Here is a 25,110-nt window from a genome sequence, read left to right as displayed (position 1 = left end):
CTAGTTTCAGACTGTTATGGTGAGCAGGGCTGGGAGGGGGACTGGCAAAGCTTGGGACTGGTAGTGGTAGTGCAGCCAGAGGCCTGGGCAGAGTGATCTAGAGCTCTAGGCATAAAGGTTGATTTATTCAGAAGAAAATGAAGTTTTCTTCAGGGCATCCGTCTTTCACAGGCTCCTGTGGGTAATAGGGAGTTCTGACGTGTTCCAGGAGGGGAAAGGTGGCCATATTGTAACCAGGAAGCACTACTATGCTTGTATTTCTGATAAATGGCCTAAAAGAGATCTCAGAAAAAGAGTCCCAAATCTCCAAGAATTCAGATATTCATTGGGGATAAATATCTGAATTTATTGGGGATATTTATTGTGATCTATTTTCTCATTCAAATGAACATTAACTATTATATATAATTCATATATATATATAATATATATATGAATTATATATAATATAATGTATATATATATATTATATAATATATATATAATATATATACACACACACACACACACCATATATATATAAATATATAAAATATATATAATGCTTCAAAGCTCATAAAACCTGGATCTGCCCCTGCCTAGAGGCCTCCCTCTGGGAGATGGCGAGGGGGCCACTGGGTATAGCAGGACTCTTCTAAACTCCTGGCCCTTCTATCCTCCTAGCAGAGTGTTTGTCCCGAGATCTGGAGCCGGGAGAAGGTGCAGTCTGTCTTCACCTCACAGATGGTAGCTCCCGCTAATGCCTGCATTGCTGCTCCCGTGGGCATTCGGGCTGCTGACTCATTGTGTAACCTTTGGAAGATCACCTTTCTTCTCAGAGCCTTCGTTCTCCATCTTGTAAAGTGGTATCAGTGCTCCAGTGTGGGCTCAGGTGTGGGCTCTGTGGATTGTAAAGTTTTATGTACAAGGGAGGGAAGTCTTAATTGTGTTGCTGTTACTTGTGTGTCTGTTATCTTGCTATTCTTTGAAATATGCCAAAACCTTAACGTTTCAGTGAATAAAGAGTCAAAGCCAGTGTCCACTCTGTCACTATTTTTTATTTATTTTTTATTTTTTTGCTGTTTTATTCACTCATGCTTTTAAAATTTTTATTGTGGAAACTTTCCAGTATATTCAAAAATAGACTACTGAAAGGAATGTCCTTATATACTAGTATCTATCAGTTGGCTTCAAATTATTATCGGCTCACGGCTAATTTTGTGTCATCTACACTCTCATCGGCTTTCACCTCCTGGGATATCGTCAAGCAGATATCATGCCATTTTGTTACTGGACCGCTTCCGCGCTGGGGGCGGGCCCTGTCCAGGCACAGTCTAGGATTCTTCCTGTCAGGAGACTCCAGGTTCTTGATTCGTCCAGGAAAGATTCCAAGGATGAGTCAGAGTGAGAACAAAGCGAGCTTTATTCAGGTAGAGAAAAAGGAAGAGGGTGCAGGAGGCCTGTGAGAACAGCAAAGATTATGTGTCTGAGTGGACGTGGGCCAGCTCACAAGTGAGCTGTGCGCGTGGTCAGTTCTTGCGAATTTATGGGTCCAAAGGAGTTGGTAAGGGGGGTGGGGGTTGTTTTCTGGTTAGTTTTACCTGTATCTTGGGCCAGTCTGGCTCTGTGTTTTGTTTTGTTACCTTTCTCCCTAAGATGATATAAACCACCGGCTCTTAGGTATCTTTGGTTAGGGAGGATAGGTTCTGGTGATTTATCAATTGGCTATTAATTGCTCAGCCTTTCTGTGTGTTCAGCTTTTTGTCTCAGTTTCCTCATTCCATTTGCCAGGAAATTACCTAGTTTCTTACTAACCTACCTCATTTTCAAATGTAAGAATTCCAGTATGCATTTAAAAGATTTTATCGATACAACTATTATAACTCTTCTCCCCTCACCCCGATTTTCTTCTTTTCAATTTATTTAGTAAGCTAAAATTTAATATGATATTACCCCCCCACTCCATTAAATTTAAATGGAAATGAAATTTAGCTGGTGGGCAGTTTCTCCCCCCCCCCCCCCCCCCGAATTATCTCTGGGGTCTAATGCTATGAGAATGCAATAGAGGAGTCCATTTGAAATGGTGCTTAAATGAGCGATGTGACCTTAGACAGTTTGCTAACCTTATACTAAACCTCCATTTTCACATCTATAAAATGAAGATGAGAACATTCCCTTATTAGCTATTATTATGATGACAGTTTCTCCTTCCTTTTTTCTACAAATCCTGTCTCCTGGAGGTAATTTGGTTGAGAGCTATAACCAAATTTAACTAAATAGGCTGGGCAAGCCCAAGTGGGAGGAGCTAATGGAGGAGGGAGAGCCATGCGGAGTCCCCCACCACCTGGGGCCAGGTGAAAGCCCTGCCCGCGCTGTGCGGAGGCCGAGGCTCACTCTGTCTCAGGACCATCGGATGTGACAGCTCAAAGGTAGCTTGGCTCAGGGAAGCCTGCGACAGGGAGGTGGGAGGTTGGGTGGGAGGATCGGGGAGGTTGTTTGTTGGTTGTTTTCCCTTTTGATATTGGAAATTTTCTAAAAATGGTACGTTAAAGGGTGGCCTTGTGCTTATTAAAACCCAGAGCAAAGAGGGCGCCGCTTGGTGTAGGACTGACGTAGAACGGGGGTTGGGTAGCATACAAAGACTCACTGTTTCTCCAGAGCGAAAATAACTGAAAGGCTGGCCAGTGGAGCTTTCATTAAGAATGCTCTGAATAATCTTTGCTTGGAGGCTAGTTTTATCTGAACTAAGCCAGGTGTCCTAGCTGACACCCAGTGTGTAATATGTAACATGATTTAAGATTAGGGAACCTTTAAGATAAGTATTGGTAAGAATGTGGGCAAAAAGGAATCCTTTTCACCATTGGTGGGAATGTAAATTGGTGTAGCCACAATGGAAAATAGTATAGAGATTTCTAAAAAAATTAAAGCCACCATATGATCCAGCAATCCCACTTCTGGGTGTATATACCCTAAGAAAGAGAATAGCTATCTCAAAGAGATATCTGCACTCCCATACCTACTGCACCATTGTTCATAACCAAGATATTAAAAAGCTTGTTTCCATTGACAGATGAATTCATATAGAAAAGGTGACATATATACATACAATGGAATATTATTCAGCCTTTAGAAAGAAGGAAATCTTGTCATTTGTGAAAACATGGGTGAACCTATGGGATTATGCTAAGTGAAATAAGCCAAACACAGAAAGACAATACTGTATGATCACATAAATAGAATCTTAAAAAGTTCAACTCTTTGAAGCAGAGAAGAATGGTGGTTACCAGGGCTAAGTGGTGGGGGGAAATGGGGAGATGTTGGTCATAGTGTACAAAGTTTCAGATATGCAGGATACATCATTTCTGGAGATCTAATATGTAGCATAGTCGCTGTGGTTAATAATACTGTATTGTTTACTTGAAATCTGCTAGGAGAGTAAATCTTAGTGTGTTTTTTTTTTATACTAAAAAAAGTGATAGCTAGGTGAGTCAATAGCTATGTTAATTAGCTTGATCATGGTAAACATTTATATATATATATACACACACACACACACACATATATATGTGTGTGTGTATATATATATATATATATATATATATATATATATATAATGTTGTATGCAGTAGTTTTTATCAAATACACCTCAATGAAGTTGGAAAAAATAAAATAATTGCAAATAAATAAATGAAGGGGGATCACACTGTCTGAGAAGGGCGGGCTGTGGGCAGCTGTGGAGTCCCAAAGACTTGTGGAGATCGGGTGTGGAACCTTGGCCAGGTCTGTAAGTAGGAGAGGTCCAGCAGATCAATTCTCCTCTTTCTGTCAGCAGGGATTTTATGTCTCTAGTTAGACTACAGCTGCAGCAAAGCATTTATTCTAATCCTTTGAAAGGAGCACTCAGTTTATTTAGGATAAACTGAGAAGTTTTAATCTAACTTAAAAACATGACATTATTTATTTATTTACTTATTTATTTTTTCTTTTGTTGTTGTTGTTAATCCTTGTCTGAGGATATTTCCCCATTGATTTTTAGAGAGAGGAAGGGAATGGGGAGAGAGAAACATGGATGTGAGAGAGACACATCAATTGGTTGCCTCCTGCATGTGCCCGACCGGGGCAGGTTGGAGCTTGCAACTGAGGTATAGGTCCTTGACCAGAATCAAAGCTGGGTTATTTCAGTCCATGGGTTGATGCTCTGTACCCTGAGCCAAACTAGCTAGGGAAAAGCATGACATTATTTAATTATAAAATGTGTTGTATGTGCCACTTGTTAAAATGAAATTTCCATGTTTTATTGATTTTTTTTTTATAAAAAAAGTGAATATTTCACTTTTTAAGAATGTAAAGTGGTGCATTCTTCTGTATCATTGGTAGCTAATTCTTCTTTCTTTTCTTTTTTTAAAAGATATCAATAGCTTTATTTTTTCTCAATATGTAGTTAGAAAATAGGTCTGAGAAGAGGTTTCATGGAGTAGACCAAAGAATTACATACCAAGTCAAGAATTCCAAACAAGTAAGAGAAAGTGCCAGACGAAGCACCTTCCGGAGGACCAGGGCCTAGGGCCACCCCATCCAAGGGAGGGCCAACTTTTTAATGGCTTTTGAGTTCAGCTGAGGAGTTGTGTTGATCTCCAGGAGTCTGCTGCTTGCATACCTCCTTATTCTTTTAAAAAAATATATATTTTATTGATTTTTTACAGAGAGGAAGGAAGAGGAATAGAGAGTTAAAACATTGATGAGAGAGAATCATCGACCAGCTGCCTCCTGCATGCCCCTTACTGGGGATGTGCCCACAACCAATGTACATGCCCTTAACCAGAATCGAACCTGGGACCTTTCAGTTCGCAGACCGACGCCCTAGCCACTGAGCCAAACTGGTCCCAGCCTTCCTTATTCTTGATGGCGATGAACTTCGTCAGGTTTTGGTTTGCTCTCACTACGTGTTTGGCCATGTGCTGCATGACTCCGAACGCCTCGTTCTCAGTGTGTCCGGTGTAATACTGCTGCTTTACGTTCCGTTTTCCTTGGCCTAGAACCTTCTGGGACAGGCAGGAAGCAGCTGCTGCCACTCTGGACGGGTGATAATGTACCAGATCGTAGTCAATGAGAGTCAGTACCATCAACTATTTGGCTGAAGTGTGCTGCTCAACATCAACCTCCCCAGCTTTCGATGCCCGCCCTAAAAAATGTGGTGGTAAAGGCCGACCCAACTCACACTTTAGTTCTTTCAGAATGAGAGCTTCCATTTCTCGGATGTGGGAACTGGTATATGCGTTGTCTTTGATCTCAACGAAGTCTTCTATATTTGGAGAAAACATTTCCTCATACTATAATAGGAGGCCAAAAGCAAAGCTATACTCCCAACCACTTGAAGCTTCTTAGGAGAGACTGGCTGAAGCTGTAAAAATTAATCCATAATGGCGATGCACATGTGGAGAGTCTCTTAAACTTGCAATGGATCTGTACCAGCCAATCCACCAGGATGGCACGCATGCGTCTGTTTATATCTCTTCCATCTAAGGATTGTGGATTTATGGTTTGCAGAACCTCAAGCTGTCTTAGATACTGATAGATATCCTTAACGTAGTCGCTGCAGAGCTGAGGGTTCTCCCAGTCTTTATTACCGATGAGCAAAGCATCAGAGAAAGCTTGACAGAGGTTCTCTTCCTTCATGGAGCTATCCTCAGGTGCGGGATACGCCTCCTTTGGAGCCAGCGTTTCCATCTGAACTGGTTTCACAGAAGCAATATGTTTTGGCTGTTCGTTGACATTTGCTGTTTTGGTGGGTTGAACCCAGGTGCTTTGGTGTTCAGAGCTTTCTTAGCTACTTGTGTGGCTCCGGTTGTAACTCTACTTCCAATTTCTTCGGAAACTGCCCTCCGGGGTGTCACATGACTGTAGAAACAGTCTGGGACCTGCGCTTTCTCTGGGCAGTGTGATGTTTTTCCTGTGACCTGGATGTAATCAGATCCGTTCACAAACCAGTTAGCTGAGGGTTGACCCTATTTTATGAATGAATATGTGAGCTATGTCTTTGTGAAGGTTTGTCTTCTTCTGTCTTAGAGGCTATTTCCTTAGACTGAAGTCCCAGAAATGGGCATACCAGGTCCAAGGGTGATAAATGTTGTTTTCTAGAAGGGTCATAAGGATTTTAAACTTGCAGCAACAATGTATGAACCTGCCTCACTTTCTGTGGATCCCAAATCGCCGGGCCACTTCAGATCTGAGCTGTTGAAGAAGTTGTCAGAATGCCAGAACCTCCGAATAAAGTTCATCCTAACTGAAGGCAGCACTCAACCTCCTTTCCACTTCCTGTCACTTCTCCCTCTGCCAGGGCCTTCCCCCCTTCCTTTCACAGCCCTGTTTCCCTCTCAGTGTCTTCTAATCCCCTCATGCTGTCTCACTCTTCAGTTTTTTTTGGAAAAAATGATATAATGAAATTGGTCCCATTAAGAAGTTAGTGATCTAAGCAGCTAGAAGGGCTACCCCCAGGGAGGTCCTTGCATTTGAATAAAGGGCTTCTGGGGCAGTGTTGAACCCAAAGGACTGAACATGATGGTGGAATTTGGGGCACAGTAATACCCAGAGAGGCATTCCGGTTACACAAGCAGATGGTGTCCTAGACATCAGGCCAGTTCTGTGGGTGGGAGAAGCCAAGGCCCACCCCTGAGAAGCCTTCCTTTCCTCACTGCCAAAGCATCGAATGCTCAGAGCAGAAACACCTGTCTCTCGGAGGAACTCTGAAGGGGAGATTGCTTACTGATTGCATACAATAAAAGACTGGTCAGCAGCATATGTGGATTCTTTACATAAAACATAACTTTATGATACCAGGCAGGGATCTTTTTATGGCTCTCTTATCAACTGGTTGAAATTGCCAAAGGTGTGGAGGGCCTTTGCTTGCGTGTCTGTTGCCCATGTTTTGATTAAATTGTGTGTCCCTGGGCAGACAGAGCCAGCAGGCTGTCTGAGTGGGGCCGAGGCCCTGATTTCCCTGGTGTGAACTCCGAGTTGCGGAGATGGGTTTTTTGCTGGACTACTCCTGTTTCAGCAGGTCTCAAGGGACCTATGGCAAGGACTGGTGCAGGTGTCTATCTAGTTGTGGACTTATCCATGTTTGGTGGACTGAGAAACCAATGAAAGCGTTGAGGCATGTACCTGAGAGGAGGATGGGGGACTGCTGGATGCATTGCAGGAGGCCCTGGAATTTTTGGATGGAAAAGTCCTGGATGTCCTGACAGGAGGGGGAAGGGGAGAAATGGAAGCTCAGCCAGTTGTTAGTTTCAATCTTGTGCTGCCAGGAGACTTTGGGACCACAGCCAGCTGGGGAGGTGGTTTTGTGGGACGTGGTGGGCATCAGCTGGAGCTGGCCAGATGCCAGCCTCCCCTTCCTCCGGAAGGGAAATGCTTTGGTCGCACAGTGGTCCCTTCCTTACGCATAGCCTCTTCTGTTCCTTTCTGTCCAGATCCCGTGTGAAGATGACCCCGCTGGTGGCCTTGGTGTCTAGCCCCCACGCCCGGCTCTTTACCTGCTTCCTCAGACTGGGCGCTCAGCAGGCCAGCTCACTTCAGCTGCACACAGGGACCAGCCTTGCGGTCAAGAACTACCATGAGGTGCTGGTGCTGGGAGGGGGCAGCGGTGGGATCACCATGGCCTCCCGCATGAAGAAGAAAGTGGGCGCAGAGAATGTGGCTGTCATTGAGCCCAGCGAGGTAAGTCTCCCGCTCCTGGGTGCATGTGCGTGGGTGCGATAGGGGGCGGGGATGACGGTCAGGCATGGGATGTCATGTCCCGGGGTTAGTGCTTCTCTGGGCACAACAATCAGGCCGGCCAAAAAGATGGGAGAAGGTGGAGGGAGGAAGAGAGAGAGAACAGATCCCTTGGCTTTTTATGGCCTCTTCCGTATGAGTTTCTTGTGCTAACACATTACCACAGATTGAGAGTCTTAAAACAATAGATACTTATTCTCTCATAAGTATTAACTTGATTACATCTGCAAAGACCATATTTCCAAATAAGGTCACATTCCCAGGTACCTGGGTCAGGACTTTAGTATATCTCAACCCGTGAAAAGTCAATCAATGGTCATTGCTCCTTCCTGCCTGTGGTCCAGTTTGGAGAAAGGTGATGAGTGAAGGACCTGGGGGGGGGGGGGGGGGGGGGGCTCTGGGAAGGTGTCAGTGGGTTTCAGAAGCTTAAGTGCAAGGAACTTATTATAGGGCAGAAAAAGATGATAGGGTTAGAAACAGATTATAGGGCAGAAAAAGGTAGTAAACAGGAGGGAAGTTGGGAAACGTTTATATGTAAGGCATTATTTCACGTAAAAACATTTAAAAATTGTCCAAAAGCTACAGAGAAGTATTCAAGATTTCTGGTGGCTTGTCTAAGGTTTTCGAAGGAGCCACGCACGTACCAGTCGGGAACTGTATCCTTGGGGGCAGGGAGCGGATGGATCTGGTGCCTGTTTGGTGAGGAGGGGAAGGGCGGGTGAGAAATGCACATGGCTCCCCGCTGTCAGCCTGGGGTGCTGTGATGTGGGGGGAGCCTGGAAGGTGCTCTCCGTTACTCTCCTTTTTAAAGTGACTCATTCAGGACAACATAGTAACTGAGAGCGGTCTGAGAGCCGTGTCAGGTGGCCTATTGTAGCTGACCCATGGGCAGGGGCTGCTCTTTGTAATGAGTCAGAGGCGCCGGGCGCAGCTCAGGAGGCCAGGATCACGTCTGTGAGGACGTGCGGGACAGGAGTCTCTCGGAGGAGCTGCCAGGGGCGCAGGCGGTTGGCACTTCCCCTCCTGTATCTGGGTTAGTGATTGCTGGAGCTGATGGTTGTTTGCAGTCTATAAAACATCCGAGCGCGCTTGTTTTCATTCCTCTGTCTGTTCAGGATGGATTGGAACCGCTCAGCTCTTGCAGCTGGAGGCCTCTGCCCCTGTCCTCGGGATCGCAGCCATTGTTGGCTGTAGGGAGATTGCCAAGCCCTTCCTCAGTTCTCGTCACCTCTCTGTGGCTTTTGGCAAATCTGTCCAGCCAGTCTGAGGTGGTTGGGCAATGCTGAGGACGTGTTTGGGCAACTGTGGCATTATGCAGTGGCATTTGGTGTCCCTGCGTTTGGGCATACTAGTAAATCCTCTGAGAAAGGATTGCTAATAGGGTTGACAGGCAATGTCTGCACCTTCCACGGGCTTGGCAAATGCAGTTGGAAGTTAGTAATAGAGTTTGAGGATCCTCAGAGTGGCTGTAAACTTTAGACTTACCTCAGTCCCCACAAACATCTGAGGAACCATATTATGCTACTGGATTTAACTTTTCTTTATATCTGTGCACATAAATGTATCCATAATGTGTACATTATACATGTAAATGTAACATGCACATGTTAAGCCCCAAATCAACTGTCACCTGCCAGCAGCAATAAATAATACAATGGTCACTAATGATAGGTTATGGCTTTTTAAAAAATCCTCACCTGAATATGTTTTTATTATCGTTTTTTTAGAGAGACAGAAAGGGGGTGGCGAGAGAGAGAAAGAGAAAGAGATGTGAGAGAGAAACATCAATCAGTTGCCTCCCATACATGCCCCAACGGGGGTGAACCCACAACCTAGGTATGTACCATGACTGGGAATTGAACCCACAACCTTTTGGTGTACGGATGATGTTCCAACCAACTGAGCCACATCAGCCAGGGTAGTTTATGGCTTTTTAAAAAAATGATCTTGGCAGAATTCTTATAAGTGACTACTCTTCAGAATTTAACATAATGGGAGACGCCAGTGGGAGGGGTGGTGGGGAGGACGACCCAGAGACTTTCTCTGTGATACTCCAAGAGTCAGGAGGGAGAATTAGTTCAGGTACCTTTAGCTATGGCACTTTGGTCAGCCTCAACTCGAAATGAATCCCCAAAACGTTCTTTCTCAGAGACATTTCTACCAGCCAATCTGGACCCTGGTGGGTGCTGGTGCCAAACAGCTGTCCTCATCTGGCCGTCCCACAGAGAGTGTGATTCCATCCGGTGTGGAGTGGATCAAAGACAGAGTGGCTGAGCTGAACCCAGACAAGAACTGCATCCACACAGACAACGGCAAGGAGGTAACCACTGGGATCCTGTGGCTTTTGTTCACCTGAAGGCTTGTATGAAGTGAAATGCACAGCCCTTATCAGACTGGTCAGCTTCATGGTGAGACAGTGGTGTCTATAAGTGTGTGTGCATGTGTGTGTGTGTTAAATACTGCTTGAGAGGGTAGAGTGTGTGGTGAGTGGAGGATGGGACAGGTGGAAGGACGGAGGATGTTGAATTAGTAAACAACTAGGACAAGTATTTGCGGACACCCACTCTTGGCCCTATAGCTTGGCACATGTCTTGTATCCGAATGTGTACTGAACAATTACTGCTGCGTGTTAAAATAGCAGGCACCTTCCCTCCTTTTTCCTTTGAAGCAGCCAGCTTCTCTCCCTGACAGCTGGCCTCCCAGAGGAAGGGGATGTTGGAAAATATCATCCCAGTCACACTAGGGGGCGCTCCGCCACACTAGTAAGTGTCCCTGTGACTGAGCTTTGTGCTGGGGGCTCAGGAGAATTGCAGCTGCTGGAGCAGGAGGCTCATAATTGATCAGCATCATTTAGAAGTCTCCTTCTACCCCCTCCCCTCCACTCCCCACCCTCCAACACCACCCGGAGGCCGAAGCTTTTCAGAAAGTGCTGTCCCTGCATTTGACGGAAGGGCTGAGAGCAGGATGGTGAGACCACAGGCTCAGAAGCCATCTGCAATGTCATGTCGCCTCATCTGCTGCTGAGCCCAGGACTGCGGCAAGCAGTGCAGCCATCCTGCTGCGCCCTGCCTGCTCCAGGCCCCCGTGGTTCTTGGGCCCCCAGGGAGTTATTGGACTTAATATCTTCCTTATTCCTTGTCCTTCCTGTAGTGTGGGGAGGATGTCTTCTCTCTCTTGTGGGGAGAAACCCTTCACCTATTCGAAGACGGTTCTTATAGTCTCTGTCGGTATGGTATTCTCTGCAGGTGGGTTTGTCCCTTGTCCCCACTTTTCATCGTCTTCCCCAGTCTTCAGAAGGACCCTCTCCCCCCTGCTTTAGACATCATCCGGCTTGTCCCCGCCATGAAAAAGGCTCCCGGAAGAGGAAGCCACTCTGCAGAACAGCCCAGAATAGCGTGGCCCCTCTCCCTCCCACAGTCAGATGCGGCCTAATTTAGCATCTGTCTTTGTAGTGACAGTTGCCACAGGCTGATTCATGCTGGGCTTGGGGTCAGTTCAAACCTCTGGGTCTTTTTTTCCCCTTCTTCTTATGATCCACAAGTCAGGCTTCCCCCATCCTAAAGTAAGTAAGTAAGTAAATAAATAATATTTAACATATTATTTAATAAAATACACATTTATTTATTAATAAGTTAAAATGTTTATGTTATATCCTCCCTGTCGACGGACTTCCTCATTTCCCCTGCATCTCCAGGAGGGTGGACTGAATGAAACACAAGATTGTTCTCAGTTCTCAAGACTGCGCTCTGAGGCTCATTTCCCTTGCCATCTGCTGCTGGTTCCTGGGGCCAGGAGCGCTGTGTCTTATAACCCACATCACCCCTTCGGTTCGGCAGTGCCTGCCCCCTTGATCGGTCCCATTTACATTACCGGGAAAGCTCAGAGCCCTTTGTGGTTGGGCTTGTGCTCATTTAAGGATCATAAACTTGTCTCATCTCTTGAGAATGGAAGGCACCGGTCAGTGTTCTCACTTCTGAGCCCTGGGTAGCCCTCTCAAGTATAGACCTTAGGGAACTGGCAGTTTCTTGTTTTAGGGCTGGGGAAGAAGTTGGTGCAAGATGGTGGGACTTCCTCCAGTATTTTTAAGGCAAAAAGATGCTATATGCAGATTTTTAAGGAAATCTGCATATATTAATAGCATCGCATGGGAGATATAATCTTGTCAGTTGCATAACGTGGATGTTCAAGAAATGCTGCTGTTATTATTTTTAAGAGGATACATGAAAAAAAGCAAAAGGACATATTTATTGAGTACCCACTATGTGCCAGCATAGTTATTGTGGAAAGCAGGGTTGCAAAATGAATCCATGTCAATGCTCTTCTTTTTCCAAACTGCAGTAGATGAGCCTGGAATGTTGAACTGGATGAACACCCTGTTCGCCAAGTTGTTAGTTACCTTCCCACCCCCTGGAGAGAATTAGAGCACTAACCCATATTTAGCCTTCTGGAGAGGTCTGCACTGTTCTCGGCAATTGCTCAAAAGTCCTCGGCAATTGCTCAAAAGTCTTGTATACAAGTTTTTGCAGTTTCTTAAGGTCATCTGGCCTGGAGACTTGGACTTAAACAAACGCTTGAGGCTTTCTTTTTATTCTTTGCTACTTTAAAGTATATTCTCCCTTAATGATTTTTTTTTAATAATCTTCAGCTTATCTATTATTATTATTCATAAAAATGATTAATATTGTGCTCTAATAGGAACAGCAGGGTACACACAAACCAAAGGCTTTTCTTGTTGACAGTGGGTGTATGTTTTACCTGTAGATTAGGGGTGTCGAACTCAATCAGAGAAGGGGCCAAAATCTAAAATCCAGCCTAAATCGTGGGCCGAATGGTTTACTGAACAGTCAAACTGTCATTGTGATGGAAACGCAGCGGAGTGCAGTGATGACAGCACGGTGCGGGCCACATTGCAAGGCCTGGCGGGACAGATTTGGCCCGCGGGCCTTGTGTTTGACACATGTGCTGTAGATCATCTCCCCCAGATTTCATGCTACCTCTGACCTCATATACCCTGAAGATTCAACACAGTTCCCCCTGCCAGTTAATGGGTCCAGTACACTTCCCTACAGAGCAAGGAATTTCAGGGCACCTGCTGTCTATGGGACAGGCAGATCACAGGGATGATGATGTATATATTATTATCCACTTTGATAAGTTGTATGTTCACATGCAACTGGAATCAACCACCCATCCATTCCTTCATCCCACAAACATTACTGAGTTCCTCACTTTAACTTGGTGACTGTGCTAGATTCTAGGAATATAAGGGGTAAGGCACAACCTTTATCCTCTAGGAGTGTTTGATGTGGTGGGGGAGGATATTACTGTTGTATAACTCGACAGGTGCTATAACGCATCACGTGCCCGGGGTTGAGACTGAGTCATAGGAAGGCCTCACTGTGGACGTGACCACAGAGCTGATCTGGGTCACAGGGCAGGATCGCTGCTGTTACTTGCTCCTGCTCTCCCCAGTGTGAGTCCAGCCTTCTCGTCTTGGAATCCCCTCTCTTTAACTGTTTAGTACAGAAGAGAGACCGTCATCACCTGATGTCCTTTCTGGGCCCCTGGCTTTCATTGCAGTCTCATCTTCAGTTTCCTAGGCAAGTCCTTTTACTTTACATCCTTCCTGCTGACTTTTTTTTTTCTTTTCTTCAACTTGTCGTCCTCTCCATTCTCAACCCACATTTCTATCACAATAAGTAGGGAGACCTTTGCTCCCAGCATGAATAATCACAATACTCATATTTAAGGAGGGGACTTTTAAATCCCAAATAGATCATTAAATAATATGAGATACATTGTATCACATCCTTTTCAATGGCCTTGAAAAGAGCAGTTTCTCAGTTATGATATCAATCCATCCATATGACAGGCCAGACTTGCTCGGGATTCACACTTACCCTATAGATATTAAAAGAAAATGGAGCCCTGGCCGGCTTGACTCAGCTGATAGAGCATCAGCCTATGGACTGAGGGATCCCAGGTTCGATTCCGGTCAAGGGCACATGTTTGGGTTGTAGGCTTAATTCCCAGTGGGGGACATGCTGGAGGCAGCTGATCAACAATTCTCTCTCATCATTGATGTTTCTATCTCTTCTTCTCCCTTCCTCTCTGAAATCAGTAAAGAAATATACTTAAAAAAAGAAAAAAAAGAAAATGGGCTGAAACTGGTTTGGCTCAGTGGATAGAGCGTCGGCCTGCGGACTGAAAGGTCCCGGGTTCGATTCCGGTCAAGGGCATGTACCTTGGTTGCGGGCACATCCCCAGTGTGGGATGTGCAGGAGGCAGCTGGTCGATGTCTCTCTCTCATTGATGTTTCTACTCTCTATCTCTCTCCCTTCCTCTCTGTAAAAAATCAATAAAATATATAAAAAAGAAAAAAAGAAAATGGATTATTTTTAAGAATAGAAAGTCATTCTCTCCTTTCCCAACATGAAAAAGTCTTAACACAAGCCCTGCACAGGAAGTTGTGGCCTCTTTGCTGTCATCCTCCACTGTGTAAAAATATAGGAGTCTCAGCTCTCAGAAGCCAGGCAGGTTTTGCAATGTTTGTGAAGCAGTGAGGTGTGAGAATGATGGGTGTGATGGCAGACTGGAGCCTGTACTGCCCCCCCCCTCCCCCACAGCCCCAAATAATTCACATAAAAAAATGGAAAAATGAAAATGCTCTGATGACCCCACTTGCCTGGGGCCTGAGTCTGCCCTGGGACTGCCACTGTTTGGGTCCTGGTCTAAACGGCATTGCTTTCTGTTGCAGATCTCCTACAAATATCTCATTATTGCTCTCGGAATCCAGCTGGACTATGGGAAGGTACGTTTAAATGACTTGTGTGTTCCCTGGCCTACTTCTGCCAAGATCAAGCACTGCCTTGAGTGTCTTTATAATTCATTTGACAAGAAAAAGTACTAAGAAATCCTCTTCTAGTTTTATTTCTCAGCAGTCTTTTTATGGTTTTAAAAACATCTTATCTGAGATTCTGTCAATGATAGCATGATCCAGCTCTAAGCTTTAATCATGAGTCAACACGTCCTTGCCCCAATGGGCATTCATGCAAAAGAACAGCCTTTTCTGCATTTACAAGAAAACCACCTTTTGTGTGGGCCTGAGTTGGTGGTGTTGCAGGTTAAAGTTGCCTTTGAAAGTAAGCTTTTGAATTTCTAAGCGGACTTTCAGGTTAGAGTGCCAGCAGGTAGTGGAGGAGAGAGGCTTGGGTTTTGCCCTGTGACAGGAACTGGGTCTTTTTTTTTTTTTTTTTAATATATTTTATTGATTTTGTACAGAGAGGAAGGGAGAGAGACAGAGAGACAGAAACATCGATGAGAGAGAGTCATCGATCAGCTGCCTCTTGCACACCCCCTACCGGGGATATGCCCGCAGCCAAGGTACATGCCCTTGACCGGAATCGAACCCGGGTCCCTTCAGTCCCCAAGCCGACGCTCTATCCATTGAGCCAAACCGGTCTCGGCAGGAACTGGGTCTTTTTGGTCGAAGTGACCAATGCAATATAACTACTTACCCTGGAAGTTCCTTCGCTCTCCCTCTTCCTTGAGCTAGGGAGCTGGATGCTGTGTGACAATGGTGACATTCAAGCTCAGTTTTCTAAAACAGCATGGTGTAAGTCAGTAATTATGACGATTTCCAGAAGTTTGTAGGGGACGCTTGGTGAATAGTTGGAGCACATAAAGCAGAGTGACAACCAGGTCTCACTCAGCTCCAGGAACGTGACACAGGCAACTGAGTCGGCCCAGGAAAGCTCTTTGAATCGTGTTTCTGCGTAAAACCCCCCAAACCATGACATGTCCAGAGTGAGGCTGGTGATAGTGCCCTTGGGCGTGTCCTGAGACGGTTCGAAGAAGCCATGCGTTGGTGTGAAGGTTGTGATGAGTTTGGTCATGGGCTTGGCCATGAGTCTCACAGAATGACAAGCCGTAGAGTAGGTTGTGGAGGAGGTGCCAGTTACACCTTCTGGGAGGTCCTTGTCTCTCACGAGACCCCAGAAGTGGTGACCTGGCCCAGATGGCACATCTCCATGGTAACCTCCCCTCCCCTCCCCCGCCCCGAGAGCCCCTGTGCTGCCTGAGAGGACTGAAGAGACCAGTGCTGAGACTCCGCAGCAGCTTTTTGCAGCAAACCAAGAAATAATATTTATGCTGCTAATATTTCAGCTACTTAAACTGTAGCAGGAGCTGTGGTCAGTCATCAGAGGAGTAGTTGCTCTTGTCAGTGAATGAGATGGAGGAGATCACAGGACCCTGTTTCCTTGAGACCAGAGGGATTGGTGTCCACTGACCCTGGACGTGGCCTGTATTCTGGACAACAGCCTGGGAAGGTTCTGAAGGACCAGTCCACCTTGACTGTTTTTTTTTTTTTTTTTTTTTTTTTTTGAGAGTTTCCTTCTCTTGTTGAAAGAACTGGTGCTTCAGTCTCTTACCTCAGTCTGTGCCATTTTCATTGCATGCCGTGAACCCGCTAGCATTTAAGACAAGAATCCGGTTATCTCACTGGCAAGAATACACTACCATTCACAGAGCATCACCTTGTGAGGTTCATTTTTTCTCAGCACTTGACACACATGGTCTCATTTACTCCTGCCAAGAGCTCTATGGAGCTGTTACTTTATCCCCTTTTACAGGCAGTGAACGTAAGCTTTTCAAGCCTCAGTGCCCATCGAGTCACCCGTTAAAACCGTTTCTGGGTTTGCCCATGAGTTCTTGATTCAGTAGGTCTGGGGTGGGGCCTGAGAATGTGCATTTCAGGCAGGTTCTCAGGCAGTGCTGGTGCTGCTGGTCCGGAGACCACACTTTGCGTGGCTTAGAGATATTGGTTAATTTACCAAGGGTCACCCGTCTTCCCAGTAAGGTAGCTGGCTCACCAAACACAAGTCTGCCTGGATTCTTGTCTTTACCCCGATGGTGGGAAGAAATGTATTGGAATTATGGCCTCACGGCCAGGGAGGCAGAGGGGCTTCTCTGGCTGAGTCCAGTCTGCAGCCCGGCAGGGGACTGTGGGTGCTGCACCCAGCTGCCCGCTGCACTGTGTGTGAAGGCTGGGGGCTAATAATTGTACTGAAGTGCTTGTGAGGTTGTAGAAATGGTGAAGAAAGCCATTTGCACTTCTGTTAAACATTTATTTTTACAGTTTTCTTTCAATTTTATTTCATATTGGTTTCAGGCATACAGCTCAGTGGTTAAACAACCATATACTTTACATACCCACCTGGCACCATTCACAGTTATGAGAACATTATTGACCATATTCCCTATGCTGTGCTTTACATCCCCATGACAGTTTCGGAATACCAATTTGTTCTTAATCCCTTCACCTCTCTCACCCCGTCCCCCAGTCCCCGTCCCCTCTGGCAGCCACTAGTCAGCTCTCCGAATCCATGAGTCTGTTCCAACTTGGTTTGTTTGTTTAGTCTCAACATATAAGCGAAATCATGTGGTAAAAATGTTTTCTCTTTTGTTGTAGATTAAAGGCCTTCCTGAAGGTTTTTCCCATCCCAAAATAGGGTCTAACTACTCAGTGAGCACAGTGGAGAAGACGTGGAAGGCTCTGCAGGACTTCAAGGAGGGCAATGCCATCTTCACCTTCCCAAACACCCCCATAAAGTGCGCCGGGGCCCCGCAGAAGATCATGTACTTGTCGGAAGACTATTTCAGGAAGGTACGCTTCCTTTCCAGGGAAAGAGACAGGGTCGGGGAGTAGACGGTACTAATTGGTTGAGTGACAGAATTCCATTTTATCCATGTCAAAGTACTTTCTATTATTTCTAAACTTTTGTTATGTACAAAATTATATCATTGGAAGTTTATAAAATAGAAAAAGGCAATCATAATCCAATTATTTTAATACAGCTGGTATCATCAATCTGACATGACCTTCCATTTTTTCTTATGCATGTTTTTTAAACATGATTATTAAATAATCTTTGTAACATACTTTTAAAAAATATTTTTTTTTATTGATTTCAGAGAGGAAGGAAGAGGGAGAGAGATAGAAACATTAATGATGAGAATGAATAATTGATTGGCTGCTTCCTGCATATCCTGCACTGGGGATTAAGCCCAAAACCTGGGCATGTGACCTGACTGGGAGTAGAACCATGATCTCCTGGTTCAAATGTTAACGCTCAACCATTGAGCCATGCCAGCAGGGCAGTAACATATCTTTTAATGTGTATATAAAAGCCTATTGGGGCCGAAACCGGTCTGGCTCAGTGGATCGAGCGTTGGCCTGCGGACTGAAAGGTCCCAGGTTCGATTCAGGTCAAGGGCATGTACTTTGGTTGTGGGCACATCCCCAGTAGGGGGTGTGCAGGAGGCAGCTGATCGATGTTTCTCTCTCATTGATGTTTCTAACTCTCTATCCCTCTCTCTTCCTCTCTGTAAAAAATCAATAAAATATATATATATAAAAAAAAGTCTATTGGGGAGATACGTTAGAGATTGCTTAAATATTTCCATATAGTTAGACAATTAATTGCACATTGTTCATTTTTATTCATAATAATATCCTCAGCTCAAGTTTAAGGTTATGAATGTTTTCTGGCTCTTGATATACATTTTTGGAAGTATAATAGGAAAAAAAATGCCAGTTCTGAAGGGAAAAAATAATGTTCACGTAGAACTTCAAACCTTAGTGGAAAGATTTGTCCTTTAGAGACATGGCTCACACAGCCTCTGTGTCGGAGCAGGCGTCCGCAGCCCAAGAACGCGCGGTATGAAGCTGGGGGAGCTGCCCTGGCCCTCCTCCCTCTGCGGGGGTCACACTAAGTTTACTAAAGCGTGGTCCCACTTAAGACGGTGCAGGTTCAGAGCAGCCTGTGGTTCTGTAAAGGGACAGGTGAGGAGGGGAGGGAGGAGGGGTGGGATGTGCGCTGGGAACCCAGCCCTGGCAAGGCTTCACTGAGTCATGGAGACCAGCGCCAACCCCGCAGGTGGGAATTAAGTCATCATTTCTGTGTCCAAGAAAGACTTTTCTGGATTACGAGAATTCCGAGTTGGCAGTTTGAGGTTCTTTCTTACTCACCTGACTTCTTCTAAACAGTGAGATCCAGGTGAGCAAATCCTACAAGGTGCTGTTCCTTCCCTCCTGGAAATTCTCTCTGTTAACTCACCCCCCAACGCTTGGGTGGTCTGAGAGAAGTCTCTGAGATTGTAGGTGTTGGGGGGAATACTAGCCTCTCTGAAACATGAGCAGCACCGGAGTGTGGGAGCCAAGGGGACATGCCTTCGTCTCATTCACTGCCATCCCTCAGCGCTGAGCATAGACGGGCCGGCTCAGGACCTCACGACATCTTTACTGAGTGAATGAGCAGATGGGTATATGAGTACATAATCAGCTCTGTGTTTGCCTAGAAGAAATCTCACCTCTGGCCTTCGATTGAACAGTGCCCACCTCAACGCCTTGATTCAGGGGAGCACTTAGTTGCTGTGTTGCTGACAGAAAATAAGAGGGAGGCAGCGGATTGGTCCGCACCTCACCCCACCAGGGCAAAGGGATGGAGAAAGCTGGCGAGGTCTCTTCTGAAGGGTTTAATTCTTGTCTCAGTTGAAAAACAAAACAAAAGGTGGCTGGAGGGATGCTTTGGTGTTGATTGTTTCTATTCTTTCCTTTTTCTCAGACAGGGAAGCGATCCAAGGCCAATATCATTTTCAACACTTCTCTCGGATCGATTTTTGGGGTTAAGAAGTATGCAGATGCGCTGATGGAGATCATCCAGGAACGGAACCTCACTGTGAACTACAAGCAAAATCTCATTGAAGTCCGAGCCGATAGACAAGAGGCTGTGTTTGAGAACGTGGACAACCCTGGAGAGACCCAAGTGATCCCCGTGAGTGGCGAGGTTAAGCTGTCAGGTGAACGGTGTTGTGGATGCAGGCGGCATTGTGGCTCCTACTTCCCTGTCCATCACCACTGTGCCCTGGGTGAGCCTGGTTACAATGAGCATCTTAGGACAGAGATGGAGGAGGGTGGACCACCATGGGTGAGGAAGAGAAAGAGGTAGGAGGCTGTGGTCATGGGAGGGAGGAGAGTTTATTACTGGTACCAAGTAAATTTTTATCCTGTTTTATGTCTTTGCTTTTCTTGGCACTGAGCCACTTGAAGCAGTCAAATATTTCACAACCTCAGTAACAGCCTAGTGTTCTGGAAGGGCTTCCTTACATGCAGGATCTGGTGATTGATGGACTTTATAGAATGGGAGAAACAGCCCTGATTGTGGTCAGTTCAAGAACGACAGGGACGTCTCTCACCTCTCAAGAGGCTGTCTTTAAACATCTTTCACCTGCACACAAAAGGAAGCACTTAAAGCCCTTTGAAAGATCTGGTGGAGACACACCGTGCTTGGGAAGGTCTAGCCTTTGTACATGGCCTTGGTTTCCCTGAGTCTCAGTTTATTCTGTGAGTGGGAACAATAGCACTTTTGTAGCAGGAGGTGAGGAGTAAAAACACAATGAAAAGGCGGCTGGAGAGGCCTGCATGGAGGAATCATTTGTTTGTCATTCTGGCAAGAACTGTTAGCAGTGAGAAAATAGTGCACAGGCGTATTTTATTCATTCGGCATTTTTAGAGGTAAGAAAGGTTCCATGAAAATGAATTTTGAAGGAAATCAAAGATTAGTCTTCTAAGCATGGAAACTTTACATTATAAGCTTTTAAGTCAAGTTCTTTCTAAATAAATTTCATACCTCTTGTCTTTTGTACTTGAGTGTATTTAAAATCTTACTGATGACTCAAGATCTTAGTTTTTAAATATATATTTTTTAAATATCTCACCTTAGGAGAGCGTCGGTCTGAAAGGTCCCAGGTTCGATTCCAGTCTAGGGCATGTAAATTGGTTGCGGGCACATCCCCGGTAGGGGGTGTGCAAGAGGCAGCTGGTCGATGTTTCTCTCTCATCGACGTTTCTAGATAGCTATCTATCCCTCTCCCCTCCTCTCTGTAAAAAAATCAATAAAATATATTTTAAAAAAAATCTCACCTAGGGAAAGTTGCCATGATAAAAAATAGTAAATGTATAAGTAATATAAACTTGTGTATAGTCTTTACCTAGATGAACTTAATATAGAGTTTTATCCCATTTGTTTTATCATCTCATTTCTCTCCCTCTCCCAGAAGCATTGAAAGGTTAGCCCTTTGCCCCTAAATACTTCACTGTAAATTCCCTAAGTCATAGGGGTAGTCTCATACATAACCACAGTATTAACTCAGCATATTTAGCACGGATACAATATTTTAATCTACCATTGGTACTCCAGTTTGTTTTCAATAGCATTTATAGTACTTTCCCCCTCTAGGACAGAATCCAGTTTGCAGTCAGGTATTTCATTTAATTATGGTGTCTCTTTAGTCTTTTTGAATCTGGAATGTTTCCTGTGACACTGGCATTTTGGAATAATACATCCTTCCTCCCACACTTTAATTTTTTAAAATAGAATGGTCTTCATGTTTGGTTTGTGTTTTCTTGTGACTCATTTCAGGCTATGATTTTTATTTTACTTTATTATTATTATGATTTTATTTTATTTTTTTGTTACTCCTCACTTGTTACTTTTTTTGTTACTCCCCACTTTTTTGTTACTCCTCACTTTTGTTACTTCTCATTTTTTCTCATTGCTTTTCAGAGAGAGTGGGAGAAAAGAAGGGAGGGAAGGAATGGGGGAAGGGAGAGAGAGAGAGGGACATCGACTGATTGCTTCACATGTGCATCCCAACTGGGAGTGGGGAGCAAACTGCAACCCAGATACTTGCCTTTGACCAGGATTCAAACCCATGACACTTGGGTACTCAGATTTGTGCTCTAACCACTGAACACACTGGCCAGAGCCAGGCTATGAGTTTTAGACTGAAATGCTGCTTAAGTGATGTGTCCTTCTAGGGTGAAAGCACACTGTGTTCAACTGCCCCTCACTGATGATGTTCATTTAGACCAGTCAAGATATGAACCAATTTCTCTATTGTATTATTATTATTTTTCCTTTTGCTACTAATAAGTCTGTAGGGAGACATTTTAGGATAATGTGAACATCCCATTCCTCATTAAAGTTTCCCCCTAGATGTAGCATCCATTGGTGATATTTTGTCTAATCCAATCTCTACTGCAGTGGTTGCAAAATGATGATTTTCTCTAATTTTAGCATAGGCTCTTGGCATTCTGTCAGCAAAAACCCTCCCTTCACTAGAGGCCTGGGGCATGAAATTCATGCATGGGGGGCAAGGGGAAGGTTCTCCTCAACCCAGCCTGCACCCTCTCAAATTTGGGACCCCTTGGAGGATGTCCAAGTTTAGGCAGTTGGACATCCCTCTCACAATCTGGGACCGCTAGGTCCTAACTGCTTACCTGCCTGCCTGCCTGATCGCCCCCAACTCCTCCCCCCACCTCCCTCTGCTGGCCTGGTCGCCCCTTACTGTCCCCCTCTGCCAACCTGGTCACTTCTCACTGCCCCCCTGCTGGCCTGGTCGCTCCATGCAGCCAGTTGTTCAGTCATTACTGTGAGAAAGTCCCAACCAATTTGCATATTATCCTTTTATTAGTATAGATTATTAGTATGAACTCCTAAATTCCTACTTTCCTCCAAGTGGTTTATAACTCATCATTATCTTTAATTACTTTGGTGCACAAATTGCCCCAGATTTGAGGAGCCCTTTTAGATGGTTCCAGTGTCCTTGTGACATGCCCTCATCATATTTTTGAGCACTTTCTTACTTTATGGCGTCACGGGATTCCCAGGCTAAGTAGCATCTATTTGCTCCAGCTCAAGGTCAGTTATGAGTAGTTTATACAGTTACCCTCCTAGGTTGTTTTAGGGCTAGTTAACACCTTACAAAAGCTGGTCTATTTTTTTTTTTATTTATTATTTTGTCTACTATTTCTTTTGCGCAGGGTATTAATAGTTCAAGTAAATAGTTATGCCTTTACAATGATTATGTAAAAATATTGAACTTCTGGAAAGTTATCTGGAATTCATAAGATTTAAGCCAGCTTAAAAAAGTGGTTGTAGTTAACTGAAGCACTGCAATGCAGACATGGCCTCAATGACTTGGTGGATGATGGCTGTTGACCATTCCTCCATTATCCCGAAGACGTGTTCAGGCTCCATGTTCATTAGCAGACCCAGCCTGGGGGCCCACGTCCCTCAAAAGCCACCCAAGATCACCCTGCAGGGCAGCACTGTGCGTTTTGCAGCACCCCTTCTTCCTTGGGGCTAACTCAGCTTATAATTGTCGGAAATTGGGAATAAATGCAGGGCTTCTAGTGTCATCCATGACTGACAAGTCCTGATGAACCTCCTTAGGGGAACCAGGGGCTGTTAACTCTCTCACAGGGATGGAATTGTCTTAAAATGCTAAAGTTTTCACCTTAATAAAATGTTTTGTGAACATTTGAATCAATTTAGAATTTCTAGATGGAATTTATTAAAACTCAGTTAAAAGAATAAAAAGGATGAACTACAAAAAGTAGAGGAATAGTACATAAACAAACAAAAAAGGGGCCAGTGCACCATTGCCAAGGGTAATCTTGACAGAGGTATTTGTGGGGGAGGAGAGGGGTGGGAATCTACCCTGCCTTCTACACTGTTCAGTAAACTCAGTACTGAGTCAGACCCCTCTTTACTCCACGTTGCCGGGCAATATTCTAACCAACTTTTATTTCATTTTAAATTGGTGTTTTGACTGCTTCCTTTATTTTGAGGGTTGACCCATATTTGGGAATGCCACTCACTTATCAGCTCCTAACACAGCCTTGACAAGTTTCAAGGACTCTGAGTACCTCTTTGCAGTCCCAGACTTTACAAGTCAGTAGATGACAGTCAGGGAGAGAGCAACTGAAATGTGCCAGCCCCTTTGTCTTAGTTTCAGTGACGGGAGGAATGTCCCTGGGTCCTTTCAGAACGGTAGTGAGCTTCCCCCCAGTATCTTGGACTCCTCCAGGCGTGCTGCCAGAGGAATCAGGTGGACTCTACGGGGAGACAATGTCAACCAAGAGCGTGGTTAGTTATTTTATCACCAGACTCCAAAGGAGCCTGTAAGATCCTGGAGAAGGTGTAGATTAGTATAAGCACTACTTGTATAATGCTCAGTGCAGCCAAAGCAGTGTATGGGTGAGGGAGGCGGGGGCAGAGCTTGTGGGGCTGTGGATATATGGAAAAAACACAGATGTGGGTGCTCTCCTATTTTTGTAGTATGAAATGCTTCATGTCACACCCCCAATGAGCGCACCTGACGTCCTGAAGAAGAGCCCTTTGGCTGATGCTGCTGGCTGGGTAGATGTGGATAAAGAAACCCTGCAGCACAAGAAGTACCCAAATGTGTTTGGGATCGGGGACTGCACCAACCTTCCTACTTCGAAGACCGCCGCTGCCGTAGGTAAGATAACGCGCGGAGTTTCTTCCCCCTTCGAATGGTCACCCCAAGGCACCATGGTAACTCAAGCAATAACTTGACACAGATAGCATTCCACTAATAACGAGGAAACCTCTCTGGGTTGAAAAATGACTTTGAGTTCCCTGACACAGAACCATGTTGATGAGATCATTGTGTAAAGAAGAAAGAATGTGCTGAGGGCTTCGTATCAGAGTCGCATGACCTCTTCTGCCTTTCCTAGGTCAGAGAGGTTGTTTTCAGGGGAGAGTGCGTTAGAGAGAGGTCCCCACTTCTCCAGCTTCCAGGAATTCTCTTACTCCTCCTAGTGCCACCCGCTCATCCCTGACCTCCTCAGCCTGTGACAGCAGGCAGGCTGGCTATTTTTCTTCTGCCTGAAACGCCATGAAGTTAGAGAAGTATTTGTTCCCCCAGAAAACACATGCAAGTCAATGGATGCTTGCAGACCAGAACATTGTCCTGCTAAGACAAACACAGTGGAGCGTGCCCTGATTGGTGCGCCATTAAGGTCTCCGCCTGGGAAACTAAATTCTTCACCTCGGTGTTCTGCACTAGCAGTGATGGGGAGAATTGCCTTGTACATTCTGTCCTCCATAGACAGGAACTGTCCTCTGTGGATGCTGTAAAGCACAGACCTCCCTGCTGACGGGAATGGCAGTGTTTTGTGTGAATTGTACACCTGCAGCTCATGTTGCATTACTTTTACTACTTCAACCTAAGAAAGACTTTCAGGGAAGCCCACTGAATATCTTTTCCACTTTTTGTTTTTGTTTTGTTAATTCTCACCCAAAAGTATTTTTCCATAGATTTTTAAAAATTTATTTTGTTTTAAGTATTACAAATAGTAGTACATATGTCTCAATTGACCTTCCCCCGGCCTCCCCTACCTTTAGAGGGAGTGGAAGAGAGAGGGAAAGACAGAGAGAAATATCAACGTGAGGGAAACACATCGACTGGTTGCCTCCTGCCTGT

At 45.0% G+C, this 25,110-nt stretch overlaps 1 protein-coding gene across 1 annotated transcript in view; it reads left to right on the top strand.

Moving 5' to 3' along the window:
- The window catches only part of SQOR (sulfide quinone oxidoreductase), a 58,754-nt gene that overhangs the window by 28,060 nt on the left and 5,584 nt on the right, over window positions 1–25,110 (top strand). The window contains exons 2-7 of the mRNA XM_045582851.1: window positions 7,449–7,695; window positions 9,902–10,072; window positions 14,510–14,563; window positions 17,225–17,419; window positions 19,380–19,589; window positions 23,940–24,123. Coding sequence (XP_045438807.1) covers window positions 7,449–7,695; window positions 9,902–10,072; window positions 14,510–14,563; window positions 17,225–17,419; window positions 19,380–19,589; window positions 23,940–24,123 — 1,061 coding nt within the window. The remainder of the gene's footprint in view (window positions 1–7,448; window positions 7,696–9,901; window positions 10,073–14,509; window positions 14,564–17,224; window positions 17,420–19,379; window positions 19,590–23,939; window positions 24,124–25,110) is intronic.

This window comes from Pipistrellus kuhlii, unplaced genomic scaffold, assembly GCF_014108245.1.
Source record: "Pipistrellus kuhlii isolate mPipKuh1 unplaced genomic scaffold, mPipKuh1.p scaffold_m20_p_1, whole genome shotgun sequence".
Lineage (NCBI taxonomy): Eukaryota > Metazoa > Chordata > Mammalia > Chiroptera > Vespertilionidae > Pipistrellus > Pipistrellus kuhlii.
This window is presented reverse-complemented; position numbering and strand designations above follow the sequence as displayed.